This window comes from Ictidomys tridecemlineatus, chromosome 1, assembly GCF_052094955.1.
Source record: "Ictidomys tridecemlineatus isolate mIctTri1 chromosome 1, mIctTri1.hap1, whole genome shotgun sequence".
Lineage (NCBI taxonomy): Eukaryota > Metazoa > Chordata > Mammalia > Rodentia > Sciuridae > Ictidomys > Ictidomys tridecemlineatus.
The window spans coordinates 32,911,637-32,930,735 of NC_135477.1; the positions used below are offsets into that span (position 1 = coordinate 32,911,637).

The following is a 19,099-nucleotide window of genomic DNA, read 5'->3' on the forward strand; positions in this document are numbered from 1 at the left end:
ATGTCATTTCGTTATCTCCCATGGTTCAGGAAAGGGACAAAGCTAGAGAGAAAAAGTCCTAGGAAAGAGAGGTGGGAGACAGCTGTGGAATTGGGGTGCTCTCTCCGTCTCCAGAAGATTCTACTGCCAATGCTGCGGTGTACTGTGAGACGGGTGTCCATTTTTCATCCTCATTCTCCACTACACCCAGAACTTCCTCCTCCTTTACTTCCTGGCTACTGAGACTTGCCCCAGTGTCGAGCATGGCAGCCTCCTTATTCTAAGAAGAGGGAAAAAAGAGCCAAGTTAACACAGATAACTGCAGAGCTATTCTGCTTGAGTAAGATGAGGGAAGCTTATTCTCATTCACCTCCACCTCCCTGCCTCTTGGACCCCCTAACAGGTTCAGAGCAGGGCTTAAAAGCCTCTGTCCTCAGACATGGCTAAGATTGCTTTCGGCCCTAGAACCCCATGGCACTCTTTGGGACCCTTCTTCAAGTAGATGGCTCTTCTTTCAGAATCCAAGACATGATCAAGGGCTTGATTGGTAAAGTGCTTGTCCTGCACGCACAAATCCCTGGGTTCAATCCCCAGCACCACAAAAAATAAAAATAAATAAAAATAAAATACCGGATTGTTTTCTTTTATATGTGGAAGCTAAGGAGAAATAAGGAATTAAAAAACATGAGTAAGAAGCCCCATGAAACTAATAGAAAGGACAACCCTGTAGAAGAGGAAGGGGAATTAGGGGTAGGAAGGAGGGATGGGAATGAGGAGGAAGAGAAGAATGAAATCAGCCAAACTCTGTCATGTGCATGTATGAACATATCACAAGAAATTCCATTTTTATGTATGACTATAATGTACCAATTAAAAATGAATCAATTAAAAAAAAAAAACCAAAGACCTGAATCTAGCTGCAAGAGTTGCTGACAGATCTATTTTGGAGGTTAGACCCATGAGAAGGAGATTGTAGCAGTATTAGCCTGACCAAAAGACAGAGTTGTGTTTGCTGTTATCCATGTCTGGTAGGATAATCTTGTGTTCTTGCCTTTCAGGGAGAAGGTGTTGCCTACAGAGGCAGGATCTTGGTTGAATTAAGCACTTTCCTTGAAAAGACACCACCAGATAAGAAGCTTGAGCCCATTTCAAATGATGACCTGCTGGTTGTTGAGGTAAATGTTAGAGTATGAATAGTTCACCGAATGGAAAAGGGTATTTTAGAGGATGGGTGGTAAAAGGGCTGATATGGGCCTGCCTGAACAAACATACCTAGAGGGGACCTCCAGGGACTGAAGGGTCAACTGTGGAAGAGCTGGAGAAAGACTTGCCTCATGGCAACTGCTCAACAACCTCTCCGTGTATGTCCAGCAGCCCTATGAGAGTGAGGAGATGTGAATCCTTTGAGATGTGAGTACTCTACTGAAAACAGGCAAAGAGGAGAGAGATACCTCAAACTGAGTGTGCCCTGTTTTCTAACTGAGGCTGCGGAGTCCTGAGGAGGTTGCCATAAGAGCCACCACTAGTCATTTCCATTTTCATGGGCAGCTGGCATATCTCTGAGCCCCCCTTTCTCCTTGAAAACAGGAAGTCTTCCAAATTCACCTTCCTAACTATTTTTGAGAATCCCAGGTCGATGCTCTTGGGTCCCACAAATCTGGATTGTTGGCAAGAACAGCCTGCTCACTGCCACTCCTCTGCTCAGGGCCACTTCTTGCTGCTTCCAAACCACCTGGCCTGCCAGCTTCCTCAGGCTGCTCCTGCCCTCTCTTTACCCTCCATCCAAACACAGGACAGGCCTTGCTCTCATTTTTTATGGAGAAAACAAACAGTAACTTTCCAAAAGCTTTCAGCTCTGGGATAAGAATAGGGAAACACAGTGGAATGGAAACCACAAAGTAGCAGATTTCTGGGTCTCCCAGGCTCTCCTGTCTGCTCCCAGCCTGCCTCAGCTCTCATCCTCTCTGGACTTTGGTAGTGCCCTGAACACATCATTTCAGAGTCCAGTTCCAGCCTCCATGAGTTCCCAACTGAGCAAAGGCTGTTCTCTTCCTTCAAGTTCAGGCTTTTCTGGATGATTGACAGGGAGAATGTTCACTCCCTTGAGAGAAAACTCTCCCTTTTCTCCCTGAACAATGTAACTTTGCTTATTGAAGTCCAAGAAGATAATTGTATCGGGTTAGCATCCAAAGCAGTATATTCTTGGATCCTACAGTCAGTCTTCCAGCATGTTTGGAACATCCTTAGTCCAATTTTCGAGCTGCACCAATTTCAGTTCTTTGTTTCCTCCTTTAAGAGGAAGGGATCATGTTCCACATTCTTCCTGAGATTGCTTTTTTCCACCCCTCATTTTGCCTCACCCCAGAAGCAAGCTGCAGGGGATCATCCCAACTTTACACAGGCAAAGAAAGATTTCTCCCCATCGAGTTAGCAAAGATTATAATATAGCTCTGGCTAAAACATACGCTTGAAAATTTGTGTTCCCAAGTTAACGGTTCAATTCAGGTTATTTAAATTGTGAAAGAACAATGGTAGGCATTTGCTTTCCATTATAGTTAAGGATCAATTCAGTGATTTTTTTTCTAAAAAAAAAATAGCAATGGTCCATCTTGATGTGAATTTATATTTCTGCCTCTAGAATCAGAAATTATTCACAGCTTTTACATGATAGTTTTTCTAGTTTTTTACATTAATGCATCTAGTTTTAAAGTCTTCAGATGGATTTATTTACTGAACCAACCTCATACAAAAGTGAATATAAAGGCCAGGTATTTACAATAGCTCAATGCAGGATAACTCTCAAAAAATTAGTGAGTCCTTCCACATCACCCTACTCCCCATGTCTTCTTACACAAACACATATGCAATTATGCAATTAATACCATAATACTTTTCTCGGATTTAATGTTAAGGGTTTTGATACTTTTGAGTTTTCCCAAAAATCCTTGATGTATAATAAGAAACATTAAGAATTTTGACCACTCCTGATTTGTGCTAATTTGAGAATTTAAATCAGAAGTGAGAGACTGGCATACGAAATGCTAATCGGTACACCTAGCCCACCACCAGGTGTGCACAGTGAGTGGGAGGCTGGTATTCACTGTTCTTGGCACTGGGCCAGCAACTCTAAATTAAGATATAAAAGTCCCCCCTCCTCCAAACTTTCAGTTAATTTGTTATGGTTTCTAGGGAAATATTAGAATATTATGATGCTCTTGAATTTTGAGTATTCCTGTAATCTGGGGAAGATATTCCTTACAAATTGGTATGGTCTGAATATTCGCGTTCATGTGTTGAAACCTAACGCCCATGGAGATGGTATTAGGAGGTGCATAGATCATGAGAACTCTGCCTTCATGAGATTTGAACCCTTTTAAAAGAGGCCCTAGAGAGCTATTTTGCTCCTTCTACCAAGTGAGCACATAGTCAGATGGCCCTTATCAGACACCCAATCTTCTGACACCCAGATCCTGGACTGCCCAGCCTCTAGAACTGTGAGAAATACATATTCATTATTTATAAGTCACCCAGCTTATGATATTTTTGTTTATCAGCCCAAGCAAACTAAGACACAAAAGACCAGTCCACGTAATATAATACCACAAAGGACCAAGAGCAGTTGAAGACCTTGAATGCTGGACTTATCCTGACTTTTTAAGCCAAATTCTGAAGGATAGGTCAGATACCAAGAAGAGCCTCCATAGGGCAGATTCCAGGAGTTTCTGCTGTGAGATCACAAAATACACACCTGTTTCATGTCCTTTTTTATGTGCTAAAGAGACACAGAACCAAAAGCAACAGATCCTCTGGTCACTAAGGTCCTGGTCATCATCTTTTTATCCACTCCACAGTACTATCAACTCTTTAAAGTCTAGGAGTTACACTAGACCTTGAAGACAAATTAAGAAAAAAGAAAAACAGGAGAGGGCAGATGGAAAGATGAGGCAACTTCATGCTGTTTACTGCCAGGATCATGTAGAAAGATGGCTAGAAACCATCTATAGGCCTCCAAGGAAATGCACAGAGACAGCATGTAGTTTTAGACTTGAGTAGTTATGGACTGAAGTTGGCTCTTAAAGATGTTAGCTGGAATTAAAGGTGTGAAGAAATACCATGTCGGATGAACATTCTACCATTATGATGTCTCTCTCTATTTTTTTGCTCCATCACCTGAATATAATTTAAGTCCATGCTTCTTCTCTTTGTTTCAAACAACCATAATGAGAGGAGGGGAAACATGGCAAGGAGAGGGACCAAACAAAGGATAAAATAAAAACCCTTTGTTAACTGAAATGCAAAATCAAATTAGTTTTCTTTAGTGCAAATAACAGCCACACACACATACACACAGGCAAACACACACTTCATTCATTTAATGAAAATAAAAGCAAAAAAAAAAAAAAAAAACCCAAAGAGCCAAAAATATATATTGTCCACAGTATGTGTCAACAATATAAAAGAATAGCTTTTTATTAACTGGCATATAAAAAAGAATTTATTTTTTTAGCTCCAAATTATTAAACACAGACAACAAAATAGCTTTTTATGAATTTAACAACCACAACAACAAAAAATCAGATATAAAAAAAAATGAAACGAAACAGAAATGGAGGAGTCTAACATCACTAAAAGGAAAGGAACTGAGATTCTGAGGACATGTCCACACTTGAAGCAACCAGGAGCCCTAGAGGAGAATGAGACTGGCACATTTGTGCCACTGCCAGGAAGATTAAGTTAATTCAGTCAACCTAGAGTGCATATGTCCCTTGTCCACCTTACAGAGGTGCCACATCCTGGGTCATATGCAAATACAAAAATTTTTGGTGTGGCTCAAAAGGCCACAACAAAAAGGCAACATGATTGCTAGAGGATCAAGAACTCCCCCATCTCCCTAGAGCAGAACTGAGCTTGCTCCAAGTGGGTCTGGGCAGGGGATCTTGCAATGCAGTGGGTATCACAGGGGCCAACCTGGCAGCTTCTACAGAAGGAATCAGGCAGACATGAGATCAAATGTTGCAGACCAATTATTATTCAAGCACCTGCTGGCTTCTGGAACCTCTGCCCTGTCCCAGAAGGACCCTGTTTTTTGGTCTCCATCTTCAGGAATGTGTTCTTGAACCACATCCTCCCTGTTCCTCTTTCCCCAACTCCTGTGTGCCATTTAACATAGCACTTTTTATGGAATCGCATTTTCTCTCCCCCTCAGCTGAAGCCTCCTTGAGATCTCTCCTTGTTCTGGCCCACTTTTAGGGATCCATAAATATCATTTGAAACAGCATGTTCAGATTCTTCCACCAGCTCCAACAGTGATCAGCCACCTTTAATAAACAGGTCAAAGATGTCAAGTTGGGCAACTTTCTTTGGAGCATATCTTCCTTGTTATTGACCTTTAATGTCTCAAGTCTGTACCCTCAGCCTCTTTCAAAAACGGTTACCTTGTATCAGTAACCCGCTTAGCAAAAAATCACCTCCTTCCCCAAAATGACTTCTGAAATCCTGCCCTATACCACCTTATCTATTGTGTTTGCTTGTCACTGAAGATTAGAAGCCTTACCCAATAAAGAAACATCCATCCATCTGGGTCCAACAGACTATAATTTACATTCTTTAACTTTCCTTTGCAGTAAGCAATTTTGCCCCAAGGCAACTAAGGGAGGGTCCTGAACAAAAGCTGAGGCTCACGGCTTCTCTAAAATGGTGCTTATTGTTTTTTCCTTTCTCCATCTCTTTGTGTTCTTAAGGCAGAGGGGAAGTGGGAAAGGTCTGGAGGCAGGCCCATTTTTCAGCTGCCCTAATGTAAGGCAGTGGGGCCCCGGGGCAGAGGAGCAGATAGCAGGGATACTCTTCCTAGACTCTGGACTTGGCAGAGTGTCTGAGGATGCTCCGTGGATAGCAGTTTGCTCACAGTGTGTTCCTCTATTGGGAGTTGTGATGGCCAGAAGCCCAGACTGTACTTTTCAGAGCTCAGAATCTCCAGAGTGAGGGTCCTATCAGAGCTTCTGTGGGTGGCTGCAAATTGTGCATGAGAGCATCCAAGAAATTCTAATGGAATGGCAGACCCAGCCAGACACAGCATCTCCACCCTCCCGAATATCCCCATGAACTCCGCAGATTCTGGCTTAACAGCTAGCTGTGGCTTAAGTACCAGTTATTTTCTTCTGTGCCCTGACTCAGGCCCCAAATTATGTTTCCTATTTTTAGCTCCTTCCCTTCTCTAGAAGTTATACTGACTAATACAAACAACTTCCTACTTTTTAATTTTTACACGATTTAGACTCAAGCCCACAATTTCTACACAGTTCTGAAGTATGAATAGTTCAAAGGGCTTAGTTGTGAGCAGTTAAAATAGAGATCCTGACAAGTAGCTTCAATCCCCCAAATCCCCTCTAAAAAAGTGACAGTGGACCAAGATAGGGAAGCTTTTAAACTCACAATGCACAGAGTAAAGCCCCACAGGTGATTCAGTGTGCAATTGAGAGAAAGACTTTTTCTTCTGTTTTGGTACCAGGGAATGCACTCAGGGGCACTTGACCACTGAGCCACATCCCTAGCCCCCCCCCCCGCCCCTTTTTAATACTTTAATTTAATTTATTTATTTATAAGTGGTGCTGAGAATCGAACCCAGGCCCTCACACGTGCTGCATGAGCACTTCACCGCTGAGCCACAACCCCAGCCCCCCCAGCCCTTTTTTTGTATTTTTGTTTTGTCTCACTGAGTTGCTTAGCGCTTTGCCGTTGTTGAGGCTGGCTTTCAACTCACAATCCTGCTGTCTCAGCTTCCTGAGCCGCTGGGATTACAGGTGTGCACCATCACCGTGCTAGAAAGACTTCTATAAATACTAAAGCTCAGAGGAGTTTCTGACAAAGTCTTATTGGAAGTTTATTATGCCATGTCAAAAATTTCCTTTAGCCAAAATGAAGACTCTAATGATGGAATGTCCAGGGATTTTTCAAGACTACAAGCTACCTGCACGGCCAGAGTTTCTTAAAACAGTCCTCCAAAAATGAACAATAGAGTTACCCTATGATCCAGCAATCCCACTTCAGGGTATAGATGCAAAAGAATTGCAAGCAGAGACTCAAACAGATATTTGCATACCCATGTTCACAGCAGGATCATTCACAATAGCCAAAAGGTAGAAGTAATCCAAGTGTGCATCCATGGATAAATGGATAAGCAAAATGAGGTATAGTCTTACAATAGAATGCTATTTGGCCTTTAAAATGAAGGAAATTAGCTGGGTGCGGTGGTATATGCCTGTAATGCAGTGACTCAGGAGGCTGAGGCAGGAGGATTGCAGGTTCCAAGTCAGCCTCCACAATTTAGGAAGGCCCTGTGGAACTTATGGAAACCCTGTCTCAAAATGAAAAATAAAAAGGACTGGGGATGTGGTTCTATGGTAAAGTGCACCTGGGTTCAATCCCCAATACCACCCCCCCCCAAAAAAAAAAGAAAGAAAGAAAAGGAAAATTCTGACACATGCTACAACATAAAAGATATTGAGGACATGCTGCTAAGTGAATTAAGCCAGATGCAAAAGGACATACTGCCTGATTCCATTTATGTGAGGTATCTAGAGTAGTAAAATTCATGGAGACAGATAGACTGGAGGGAGGAGGAAATGGAGAATTGTTATTTGAGGAGTACATAGCATCAGTTTTACAAGATAAAGAGTTCTAAGTGTGGATGGTTGGTAATGGTAGCACAACAATATGGAACCCACTGCCATTGAACTGTACACCTAACAAATTTTTTTTTTTTAGTATTTTACCACAATTTTTAAAAAGTTTTGAAATGATTGCATGAGTACTTCTACAATTATATGACCACATTCTTGCTTCATACAAGTCAGAAGACCCACCTATAATTGTGATTCATTTAATTGAATAAGAGCCAAGGTACACATGGACAACGAAGGAAAGATAATCAGTTAGCAAACATCCTACTGAGTTCAAGTAATTTTTATTAACATCCTGGAGGTGAAATATGTCACTACTTTCCTATTTAGATTGTAGCCCCAAAATTGCTAGTGAGGTAGCATTGGAAAGAAAACAAATACAACAACAAAAAGTCATTCTCTGCCAAAGTCTGATACCTGTGTCACCTCCAATCTCAAACTACAAGTCTGGATGCTTCTCTAAGGGCTTTTGAATTAAACTGGCTACATTGAGAAATTTGTCAAGTCATTTGTGGGTCTCATAAGTTCACCAGTGGAGCATAGAATGTGTGGCTCTGATGATAAACACTGACGTTTTCACCTCTTACTGGGACAAGTGTGCACAGAGACTGGATACCAATAGGGTTCCAGGACAGACTCGGGATGCAGGCAATAGTAAATGGCAGAATGCCTCACACATGGCAAAGTATGGCTACTTAAACCATTGCGTAGCTATTTGACTGAAGAACGCAAACTGCCTAAAGTTCAGTGAGGATATAGGCCAACAAGAAGGAGAAATGTCATGTGAGCAAGGATTTGGGGCAGCATGTAGATTCAAGAGATTTTTCGTACCCATGAAGGAGAGCCTGAGGGCTCAGGGTCATTTCTGTTAAGCTGATAGACTCAGTGTGGTTCTTGTCGGCTGTATCTTCAACTTCCTCACACACATGCCCACAGCAAACCAGTAATTTAGGGAAGGGAAAGTTTACCTATTTTCACTTATTTAAAAAATCTAACATTAAAAATCTTTATTGTGATTTCTTTTTATTATAATTATTATCATGTATTAGCTATACAAATCAATGATTTTCACGGTCATTGATCTTCTCCCCCACTCCTTTCCTTTCCCCCCACTTCTTCCTTCTCCCCATCATTCCTTTTCCAGACCATAATAGTCCCTCTTCTACTTTCAGGGCATTTTTGTTTTTTCAGTTTCCACATGTGAGAAAAAACATGATATTTGTCTTTCTGTGTCTGGCTTGTTTTGCTTTATTGTTATTTCTAGTTAGAAAAAAATAATACTTAAGCAATTCCAATAAATTAACACATATAAATTTAAAAAGTTTACATAATCTGTCTTCTCCAATATAACACTGTTAAAAATTTGAGTTATATTCTTCCAAACCTCCTTCATGACACTATTTAAAAATATATTTAGGGCTGGGGATGTGGCTCAAGCGGTAGCGCGCTCGCCTGGCATGCGTGCGGCCCAGGTTCGATCCTCAGCACCACATACCAACAAAGATGTTGTGTCCGCCGAAAACTAGAAAATAAATATTTAAGAAAAATTCTCTCTCTCTCTCTCTCTCTCTCTCTCTCTCTATCTCTATCTCTCTCTCCTCTTTCACTCTCTCTTTAAAAAAAAATAAAATAAAATAAAAATATATTTAATGAATTCACTTAAGATATACCCTTTTTCTATTTTGCACTTATGGATACACTTAAGTCTTTGTGAACTTTATTCATTTATATGACAGTAACATGATTTGCTTAGCCTGTGGCCTGCAGATAGACGTGATATGTTGCCACTTTTTACCCTTATTCCAGTCAGCACAGTGATGTACATCTTAGCACTTCTTTCTTTGCTCATTTGTGAGAGTACAAGGGGAAACTCCCGGGTTCAAGAACATTCTCCACTGGTATTTAGTTCAGCACTAATCAATTGGGTTTATAAAATTACATCTGTTAGAAATCCGTGTGCAAATATAGGCAAAAGGAACTTCACTGAACTTCACTATGTCTGCTCATACTGTATAGAAATATCAGCGGAGGCGGAAGTACAGCCTGTCTGCCGTGTTCCATTCAGCCACCATGCTGCAAGATGTTGGCGAGGCCATCCAGTTTGAGGTCAGCATTGGGAACTACGGCAACAAGTTTGACACGACCTGTAAGCCCTTGGCATCAACAACTCAATACAGCCGTGCTGTCTTTGATGGTAAGATTGACACTAACCATTTGGTCCTATGCTTGCTAACAGTGAGTGCATCACAGGACAAGAAGCATGCACTCTGCTCTCACTCTGGCAACCATTATCCTCAGCACTGCATTAGAGGAAATGCAAAGGTTAAAAGAGGAAGAGAGTGTGGCTGGAGTTTAGGCATCTTCAAGAAAGCTCTAACCCAAGAATTTGCAAATCCCATTGTCAGGAGCTGCCCCCACCAACATGCCCGGCTTTGACACCAGCTCTGCCTTTTAAAGTCCCAAGATGGCAACTCTGATTAATACTGAGCTCCTAAAGCAGCTCCTACCCCCACAATCTTTCTTGGATGGAATAGGTGAAGTAGATGGGACTCAGGCTCAGGCACTGGAAACATCAAGCCTCTGGTCTTCACCAGCACTATGATCCTGACCACATCACCTAATTCTAACCCTCAGTTTCTTCGTGTTCTTCAGAAGTGTTGTCAGGATGAAATAGCAGTCAGTATTTGAAAAAAGATAAGTAAGAAATGGTCCCTGCTTTTAAGGAGCTTCTATTGTAGTATGTAAAATAGAGTCAGCCCTCCATATCCACAGGTTTGCATCATTGGATTTGACCTATTATGGACTGAAATATTTTGGGGAAAAGCATCTGTACTAAACATGTACAGACTTTTTTCTCATCATCATTCCCTAAACAATACAGTCCAACAACTGTTTATAAAGCATTATATTAGGTCTGGTAAGTAATCCAGAGATGATTTAAAGTGTACAAGAGGATTGCAGGGGTTACATGCAAGTCCCACATCATTTTATCATTCCCTGTGAGGGACTTCAGCATCCCTGAATTTTGGTATCAGTACAGGAATCCTGGAATCAATCTCCTTAGATACTAAAAAGCAACTGTAAACCATAGTAGAAGACAAAGGTATAAGAACACCCCAATAAAAGTATCAACAAATGGTTTGACAGCATAGAGAAGGGAGAGATGAATCCTGGTTAAATACCCCAAAGGCATTGCCAATTTTTTTTTTTACCTAGCTTTTGCATAAGCAGTTTTACAACAAAATGCCCTAGAAAACATTAGCTATTAATTCTTTACCACAATATAGTACTAGATAATACCAAACTCCATGCAAGCCCTACAAAGAACATGAAAAACACTTTTTTTCCTCCTCCAAATAAAAATATTTATTTAAAATTAGTTTTCAGGGACAAATACATTCAACCTAATCTCTGATGTTCTATATTTTCTACCTCCATGCTTTATAATCATCATTGATGTTCAGATGCATGATCCCAAATAACTAAAAAGATCCTGAGGTCGCTGGGCTCAGTGCACAGGGATAATTTAGAGAAATGTTCAAAACATGCTAAATGAAAGAGAGCTTTCTATTTCTGTTACTTAATTGAATAAAAATAAAGAACCCAATTATCCCAGGTCCTCCTGCAAGCACATGGATTAATCAGTAGCTCAGTCTACACATCTCTTTAATAAATATGTTGTCTACCTTAAGGGTCCAGGGTCCACTGACTCCTCATGTCTATACCAGGAAACTACTATTATTACTTGCCTTGGGCCCACACAAAGCCAGTTGTTACCCTGACTTCATACTGGGAGGATATTAGTCACCGCCTGGATGCAGTGAACACGCTCCTAGTCATTGCAGAACGACTGGTAAGTTTATCTTTTTGGCATTTCCTTTTCACCAGAGTGAATTATGTGTCAGGATGCAATAGGCCCCTGTAACATGGATCTCTAAATGCAGTGGTCCAAGAAGGCAAAAGTGATTTCTGTAGTAACAGTTGAGGTAAATGATCCAAAGCTGATAGGGAAATTCAATGATGTTGGAGACCCCCTTGTTGCTCTGCCATCATTAAGAATTAGCACTGTCTGCAGCTCACCATGACATTCACCCTCAAGCCTAAGGGAAAGGGAAAAGAGGGGACATAAGATGACAGAGACCTTACTCTAGGAAAGACCCAGAAGTCACACACTTGATCTCTACTCACTTTCCATTATCCAGAACCCAGTCATGTAGACATGTTCTAACTACAAGGAAGATGAGGAATGCAGTCTTGTGCCTGGGCAGCATATGTTCAGATAAAAGTGTTCTTATTGTGGCAGAGGGAGGATGCAGGGGGTGAGGTGACTCATAGTTTCTGCTGCAATTTGTGTAGGAAGAGTGGTTCATTCCAGTAGCAATATGGAATTTTTAGGGCTTTGCTATTAGTACAGTAGAAATCTTCACTATAAGAAGAGATGGCTTAGGGAAACCAGCGCCCGACATTTTCTATTCTTGCTACAGACTGGAGGAACTACCTTGTTTGGAAGTTGGGAGTTGGTTTCCTTTGGTGGAATTGCATAGACATGATATCTGCCATTAGCCATCTTGCTGACATTGATCAACTAGGTTAGTAAGGAAAAAGAAAATATGTTTGGGATATTTCTAATTAAGTCTTAGATGCTAAGTTATTCCTATCATGTATAGTTAAAACTCATTGAGCATTAGTATTTTAATTTCAAAATTAATGTTTCGTGTAGTAGGGTGTGGAAAAAGCGTGGTTATATATGATTAATGCATGTATAGAAGTATCCCTACTAATATATATAATTAAAATGCACAAATAAACACAAAAATGTGTATTATTGTTAGTTTTTCATAAGATCTCAACTACCAGAGCTGGACCAAGACATATGGGATTATACTTGATCTAAAACTCTGACAAAATCTAAAAATGTTGTTTGATGTTATAAAGAAAATATGGAAAGAACATTATGCAATTTAAATTAAGTATAATTGTTACCACTGATATGCAATGTATTTGGAATATTAATTTCCAATCCCCTTTCTTAAGGGAATTTGTGGAGAATTAGTCACATTTTTATTCTGGAGAGTCTTCAGCTTTTTGCACCTCTTTGTTCTTATAAGCTCTCTCCATCCACCAGTCTATCCTAATTCCATGCTAATCTGGCCAGGATGGTAGCTTTTCCTTGTGGTGGGCATTCCTTCACCCTCTGTGTTGGCAGATGCTCAGCATGACTCAACTCTAGTTCTGGGAATATCTTGTATTTTGTATGCTCCAGCCCTGGAACCATGATTTCTCTAAGGACTGTGGCTCCTTTAGTGAGGAATGACATTTAAAAAATAAGATCTGGTGTGGGCTCGGGCTGTAGCTCAGTGGTAGAGACCCTGCCTTGCACTTGTGAGGCTCTGGGTTCGAGCCTCAGCACCACACACAGACAAAAAAAATAAGTAAAGATATTGTGTCCATCTACAACTAAAAAAATATTAAAAATAAATAAATAAGATCTGGGTACTAAGGTGCTTACTACTCCTGATAGATCATTATTTCTAGGACATCTTGCACATGAACACAGATACACATAAATATGTTTGTTTCTATATTTATATAAATGTGTATTTATCCCTTTATCTATCAGTATACTAAAGACTATGGGTCATAAATATACCCCAATTCCAGTCCAATACCATTTATCCTCGTATTTCTTAACAGTGAGAAATTTGGCCTCTGTTATCCTTAATATATCCAGTAAGTTCAAACTTAAAATCCACAGATAAACCATGGTGAAAAACAAGCCTACTAATTAGAGTTTGATATGTTTGTGGTTGTTTTTGTCTTTCACTGAAGAAGTATAGTCAAAATATTGTGTTTGAAACAGTTACCTGGGTAGGATCAGTGTAATTATGTTATTTTCATCTGAAGTATGATTAGGTCCATTTTGTTTCTGTTTATAGTCCTTTTAGGGTTCTCTCTCTTACTCTTACTGGTTTCTATTTATTTATTTATTTGGGTACCAGAGATTGAACTCAGGAGCACCTGACTACTGAGCCATATCCTCAGCCCTATTTTGTATTTTATTTAGAGACAGAATCTCACTGAGTTGCTTAGCACCTCAATTTTGCTGAGTCTGGCTTTGAACTTGCAATCCTCCTGCCTCAGCCTCCTGAGCCACTGGGACTAGAGGTGTTTGCCACTGTACCTGCTCTTTTAATTTATTTTTTGAATACATAAAATACTTACATGGTTTCAAAGGCCAAATAGCATTTTAACGTTATTACATTTTGAAGAAAAATAAACACTGCTAAACTATGGTGAGTATTCTTAAGTGGGAAAAAAAATAACTCTGACTTTTCTATAAAAAGTTTTTTAATTGTTCCCCCCCACCTTGGAAATTTAAGTGAAGACTTTGCTGAATATAATGGCATAATGCACAATTATCAACTATTTTTTTCTCTTTATAAATTCTTTAGCAATCCAACATAGAGGCTCTAAAATCAGGCATACAAGGTAAAATTCCTGCAAACCAGCTGGCTGAACTGTGGTTGAAGCTGATAGATGATGTTATAGAAGACACAAGGTATAGTGATCTTATTCCTATCTCAGCATTCCTAGCCCATGCTCCCCTTCCTGAAATTCTTTTATTCTTTTTTTTTAATTGGTTGTTCAAAACATTACAAAAATGGGAGTTCATAACCCTTCCTGAAATTCTAAGAGTGCAAGAGCTTCTAGAATTGTCTCAATTATTTGTTTAAACAAATGAATTTGAGCTATTTGGGCCTCTTAAAAGGCCCTTACTGGGAGGAGTCTCAGAATCACCGCCAGGAAAAGCTCTGCTTTGTGATTTGGTGCCAGGGGAGGTAGAGGCCCCACTCCAGGAAGCGGCCCTGGGCAGATTGGGGAGGGGTGGGTGTGGGGAGGAGGAAGCAGGTCTCTGCCTGTGCTTCCCCAAGATCCATGATGCCCACCGCCCTGACTAAGGGAGACTCCTGGCTCCCTCAAAGAATAGCATCTGGGGGTGGAGGATCCATCTGGCTTTTAGAACAATATTCCTAATCCACAAACATGCTTTTAAAAACTTTTCTTTTTACTTGCTCTTTTACTGAGTGCCTAGTGAACACTGTGGCAAAACCAGTAAATAGGACCAGAGCCAGAGGACGACGCATCACAGCTGTGACTTGGGGAAGCAGCTCAGATTTGTTGCATTTGGGAAATCAAAGGGGGAAGTGATTCACTCCAAGATCATTTTACATATGTTAATGAAGCAGTGGGCAGGGAAGTTTTGAAAGAAAAGCATTTTGAGGACTTTTCCTTTAACAGCAGGAGTCCTGCACTTTTCCCCCTCTAGGGTACTGCCCTAAGTCACCCTGTCTTCTGGTGCCTTCTAGTGGTTTAGCTGGGTCATTGAAAAGTAGTTGAAATCAAAATAACCACCAGGGAGCTTATTTAGCACTCAGAGAATTTTATAACTGAGTCCTAATGGATCCTCTCTTAGTCTCCTCATCTTATGGGTGAGAAAGAAGCCCAAAGAGGTAAATTGATACCTGGAGTTGAGTTCACCCTCCCAGGCCTTCTTCCTGCCCTGTGCTTCACAGTATCTATTTTACACAGGTCTCAAGTGTGACTTCTGAACCAAGAGCTTTCATGTATATTTTTGCCTTACAGAATCATCCAAGGTCTTCATTTGCCTATATTGCCATACTTATTAATGAAATAGTAAAACAGAAACAATTAGTAACTTTCATGTAGAGGGGCTGAGGTTGTGGCTCAGTGGTAGAGCACTCTCCTAGCAAGTGTGAGGTTCTGCGTTCGATCCTCAGCACCACATAAAAATAAATAATAAAATAAAGGAATATTAAAAAAAAAACAACTTTCATGTAGAAAATTCTTGGGAACTTTAAGGTTTGCTGAGGCAAACGATATGAGCTGTTTTTGAAGAATGCAATTGGAATCCTTTTTAACTTTATGTGACAGGAAATTCAGTGTTTAAGGGAAATCATTCGAGGATTTCCTTCATTTAAGGAGCTGGGTGAAATTCAAATGATTAGAAATTCTAGGTGGAGACAATGTGCTTAGGACTTCCTGGAGTTGGTGACAGCCTCACCCCATGGTCCTACTAGCTGCCATAATGAGAGGGAAGGGCTGGTGGCAGAAGGCTAGTCTGGGCCCCATTTTCTGTAACCCTCTGGGGTTACAGAAGTCATTAGACTTCCCAAGTCTTATTTTGAATGAGGTCTTGGCTTGCACAAGTGGTTCTTACTCTTTTGGAACTTGTGGGCCCCTTTGAGAATCTGATGAGATGATGATAATGGTGAAGACCAGGGTGAGATGACGATGGTGGCGATGAGAGCAGTATTACTTAGACTTATTGTACAGTAGGCATGGATCTGAATGTTCTCCATAAAAATAGATATCATTTTCCCACATTTGAAGATAGTAGAATAAGAGATTGAGTCAAGAACCCAGAACTAGTAAATGGTAGAGCCACAATTTACTATCGTACCCAGAGAAGTACCTCCAAGGCTGCCCATTATTAATCGTAAGTATGTCACCTGCATGTTTTCACAGACATATATGCTTTTCTTAGACCGTCTGAGGCCCACCTGTAGACAGCCTAAAGGTTCTTGGTCCCAAAGTTTACACTTCAGCTAAATGACCTCTAACTTCCCCTCTTCCTCCATCATTTTGTGGATCCATACAAATACTCTAGGAAGCAAAAAGAAGGAAGGTCACTTTCTCCCAGCTGCTGCCATATTCATCTTCTTCCCAGTGTGACTCCATGGGCCTTAGGTCAAACCCAAGGAATTGCTTCAGAATGTTAATCCCCTTTTCTGCTCTGCATATGCAAGATATCCTCAACTGCAGCTGAAACCAGGCAATGCTTGTAGAATCCCTGAGGAGACTGATGTGGTTTGCAAGATGCAAACCAAAAGCAAATGACTGTTTTTCGACCTAGAGTGTTATTCTTCACTGTTTCTTCTCTTTCCTTCTTTAGATACACCTTGCCCCTCACAGAAGGAAAAGCTAATGTCACAATTCTTGATACTCAGATCCGGAAGTTGAGGTACAGATCTCTATCCCAGATACAGGAGGCAGCTGTGAGGATGAGGTCTGAAGCCACGGATGTGAAGTCCACATTGTTAGAAATTGAGGACTGGCTTGATAAATTAATGCAACTGACTGAAGAGGTAAGACTTTTAAACTACACACAACCATGGAAGGAGGAGTCTGTGAAATGGCCCCAGCATAGGGGTGGTAGATGGTATATCTAGGATGTCACATGGGATCAGTGAACACATAAAAAAATAAAAAATTTATTGGACTTGGGAGGCTACTGGGTGGGGAGGGGGTTAAAGTCAATTGAAATCAGAGCAGGAAAATAATTTTGAGTTGGTTTCTGGAAAATTTTTTCAAAAGGGACAAATTATGATTTCCACAGTACTAAGAGGATATTTTGAGTGATACTTTGAGTAGTAGCAGATCAGTGTAGTACAGAGGATTAAATACCATCAGCTTTGGTTGAGGTTAGAAAGACGTGGATTTAAATCCTGAATCTATCATGTATAACTTAGGGCAGTTTATTCAACCTACCTTAGCCTCAGTTTCCCCTCTGTAAAGTGGAGATGGACATAGTACATGGCATTGCTGTGTGAAAATTTAAAGATGGTCATGTAAAGTTTTAGCACAGTGTAGGGCACGTGGTATAAATGTGGGGTAAATGCTAGCTACCACTCACCTTGGTGGCCCAGAAGAACAAGAGAGTAAAAGGAACTCTCTTGTCTGTCAGATGTCAAGGGATGTCTTAGTTCCTCTTGCTATAACAGAATACCACAGATTGGGTAATTTGTAAAGACCAGAGACTTTGTACAGTCTAGAGGTTAGAAAGTCCAAGATTGAGGGGCCTGCCCTGGTGAGGACTTTCTTGTTGCCTTATTCCATGGCAGAAAGCTGCAGGGCCAGAGAGTGTGAAGGAGAGAAGCAAGCAAGAGGGGGCTGAACTCATGCTCATAACCAACACACCCAAGTTATTGAAATTAATCTGTTAGTGAGGGAAGAGCCCTTGTGACTTAATTATTAGGACCTCTTATTAGGCCCCACCTCCCAACATTGTTAAACTGGGGACAAAGTTTCCAACAGTGAAGTTTGGGAGACACATTCAAACCATAGCAGGTACATGGTAATATATTTGTGGAAAGAAATATATTTTAATTATAAGTTAATTTTGTTTCTGATTTTGTATGCTTTGGTACTTTCAAAGATTTCTATAGTGATCAGAAAAAAAGAGGGGGTTAAGAACGAAAATTTTTAGATTTGGCAAATATTGGATTATGGGATATAGATGCTCTGTGTTCTATAAAATATATGCAACCTGTAGCCCTTTGCTGCTGATGACTTTCTTCAAATGATAAGAGGGAACATTTCCTAAAACACCTCCCAGAGCAGAGCAGATAGAGCTCTTTCAGGATGAAGCTCCCTCTGATTCTCTCTATTCCCTTTGGCCAGCCTTGGCCTGCCTCCCTGCCCTGCATGCTCACAGTGTGGTTCTAGAAGATGTGAATTTCAGGAACTTGGGACAGAGCCCTTATCACAACACTTCTTTGCTGAATGAGGCCCTGGGAGTCCAGCCTACTGCATCTCCTCCCATCTCTCTGCATCTAGACTAACCATTGCTTTGCTTCCTTTTCCGTCCATCTCATATGCCCAGCCGCAGAATAGTATGCCTGACATTATCATCTGGATGATCCGAGGAGAAAAAAGACTGGCCTATGCACGAATTCCTGCACATCAGGTTTTATACTCCACCAGCGGTGAGAATGCATCTGGGAAATACTGTGGGAAAACCCAGACCATCCTTTTGAAGGTACATGTCTTCCACTTGTAGTATAAATACTTAAGTGCAAAACTGTTATTCTGGAGAAGAGACTTCTTTATAATTTACTAATCACTGGGTGGCTAGGGTGCCTGTCATCACTTCTAGTCCATTCTGGCTAAGATGGCAGCTAGACTGGGCCAGAACGAGGGGTGATAATTCTCAGAGTGATTTGAGGTAGACAGGCGGTTATGGACACCTCCCTAGATGTCTTTGTGTTATTAATATCAACATGGCATTGTAAGTGCTTTGCTTTCTGGCACGAATTGTCTACTTACTCCATAATGTCTCATGTCAAAGCATGCCTTTCTTCCCTTCATTTTAGTGAGTGTTTAGGGGAAAAAAAGAGAAAGTGGTATGCTAGTCTTTGGAATCTGTTGCTCTAACCAAGCAAGTCCTCGAATTGAAAATTTTTGAGAATTGCTATGTTAGGGCAGAGTTCTGAACTTTTTTTAGAGTCATAGACCCCTTGAAGCACTTGGTAAAAGCTACTGGACCTCTTCCCCAGAGAAACACATGTCACCCCTGCACCTGACATTTTTGCCCCAGCTCTGAGAAAGTCCCAGAACCCTGATGAAGAACCTCTGTGTGC

The 19,099-nt window shown here is 40.8% G+C and overlaps 1 protein-coding gene across 2 annotated transcripts in view; it reads left to right on the forward strand.

Moving 5' to 3' along the window:
• Positions 1–19,099, forward strand: part of Myof (myoferlin) — a 151,247-nt gene that overhangs the window by 75,968 nt on the left and 56,180 nt on the right. For both annotated transcript variants that reach the window (XM_078037972.1, XM_078037965.1), the window contains 6 exons: positions 1,038–1,154; positions 9,675–9,852; positions 11,387–11,511; positions 14,111–14,217; positions 16,633–16,825; positions 18,343–18,498. In XM_078037972.1, coding sequence (XP_077894098.1) covers positions 1,038–1,154; positions 9,675–9,852; positions 11,387–11,511; positions 14,111–14,217; positions 16,633–16,825; positions 18,343–18,498 — 876 coding nt within the window. The remainder of the gene's footprint in view (positions 1–1,037; positions 1,155–9,674; positions 9,853–11,386; positions 11,512–14,110; positions 14,218–16,632; positions 16,826–18,342; positions 18,499–19,099) is intronic.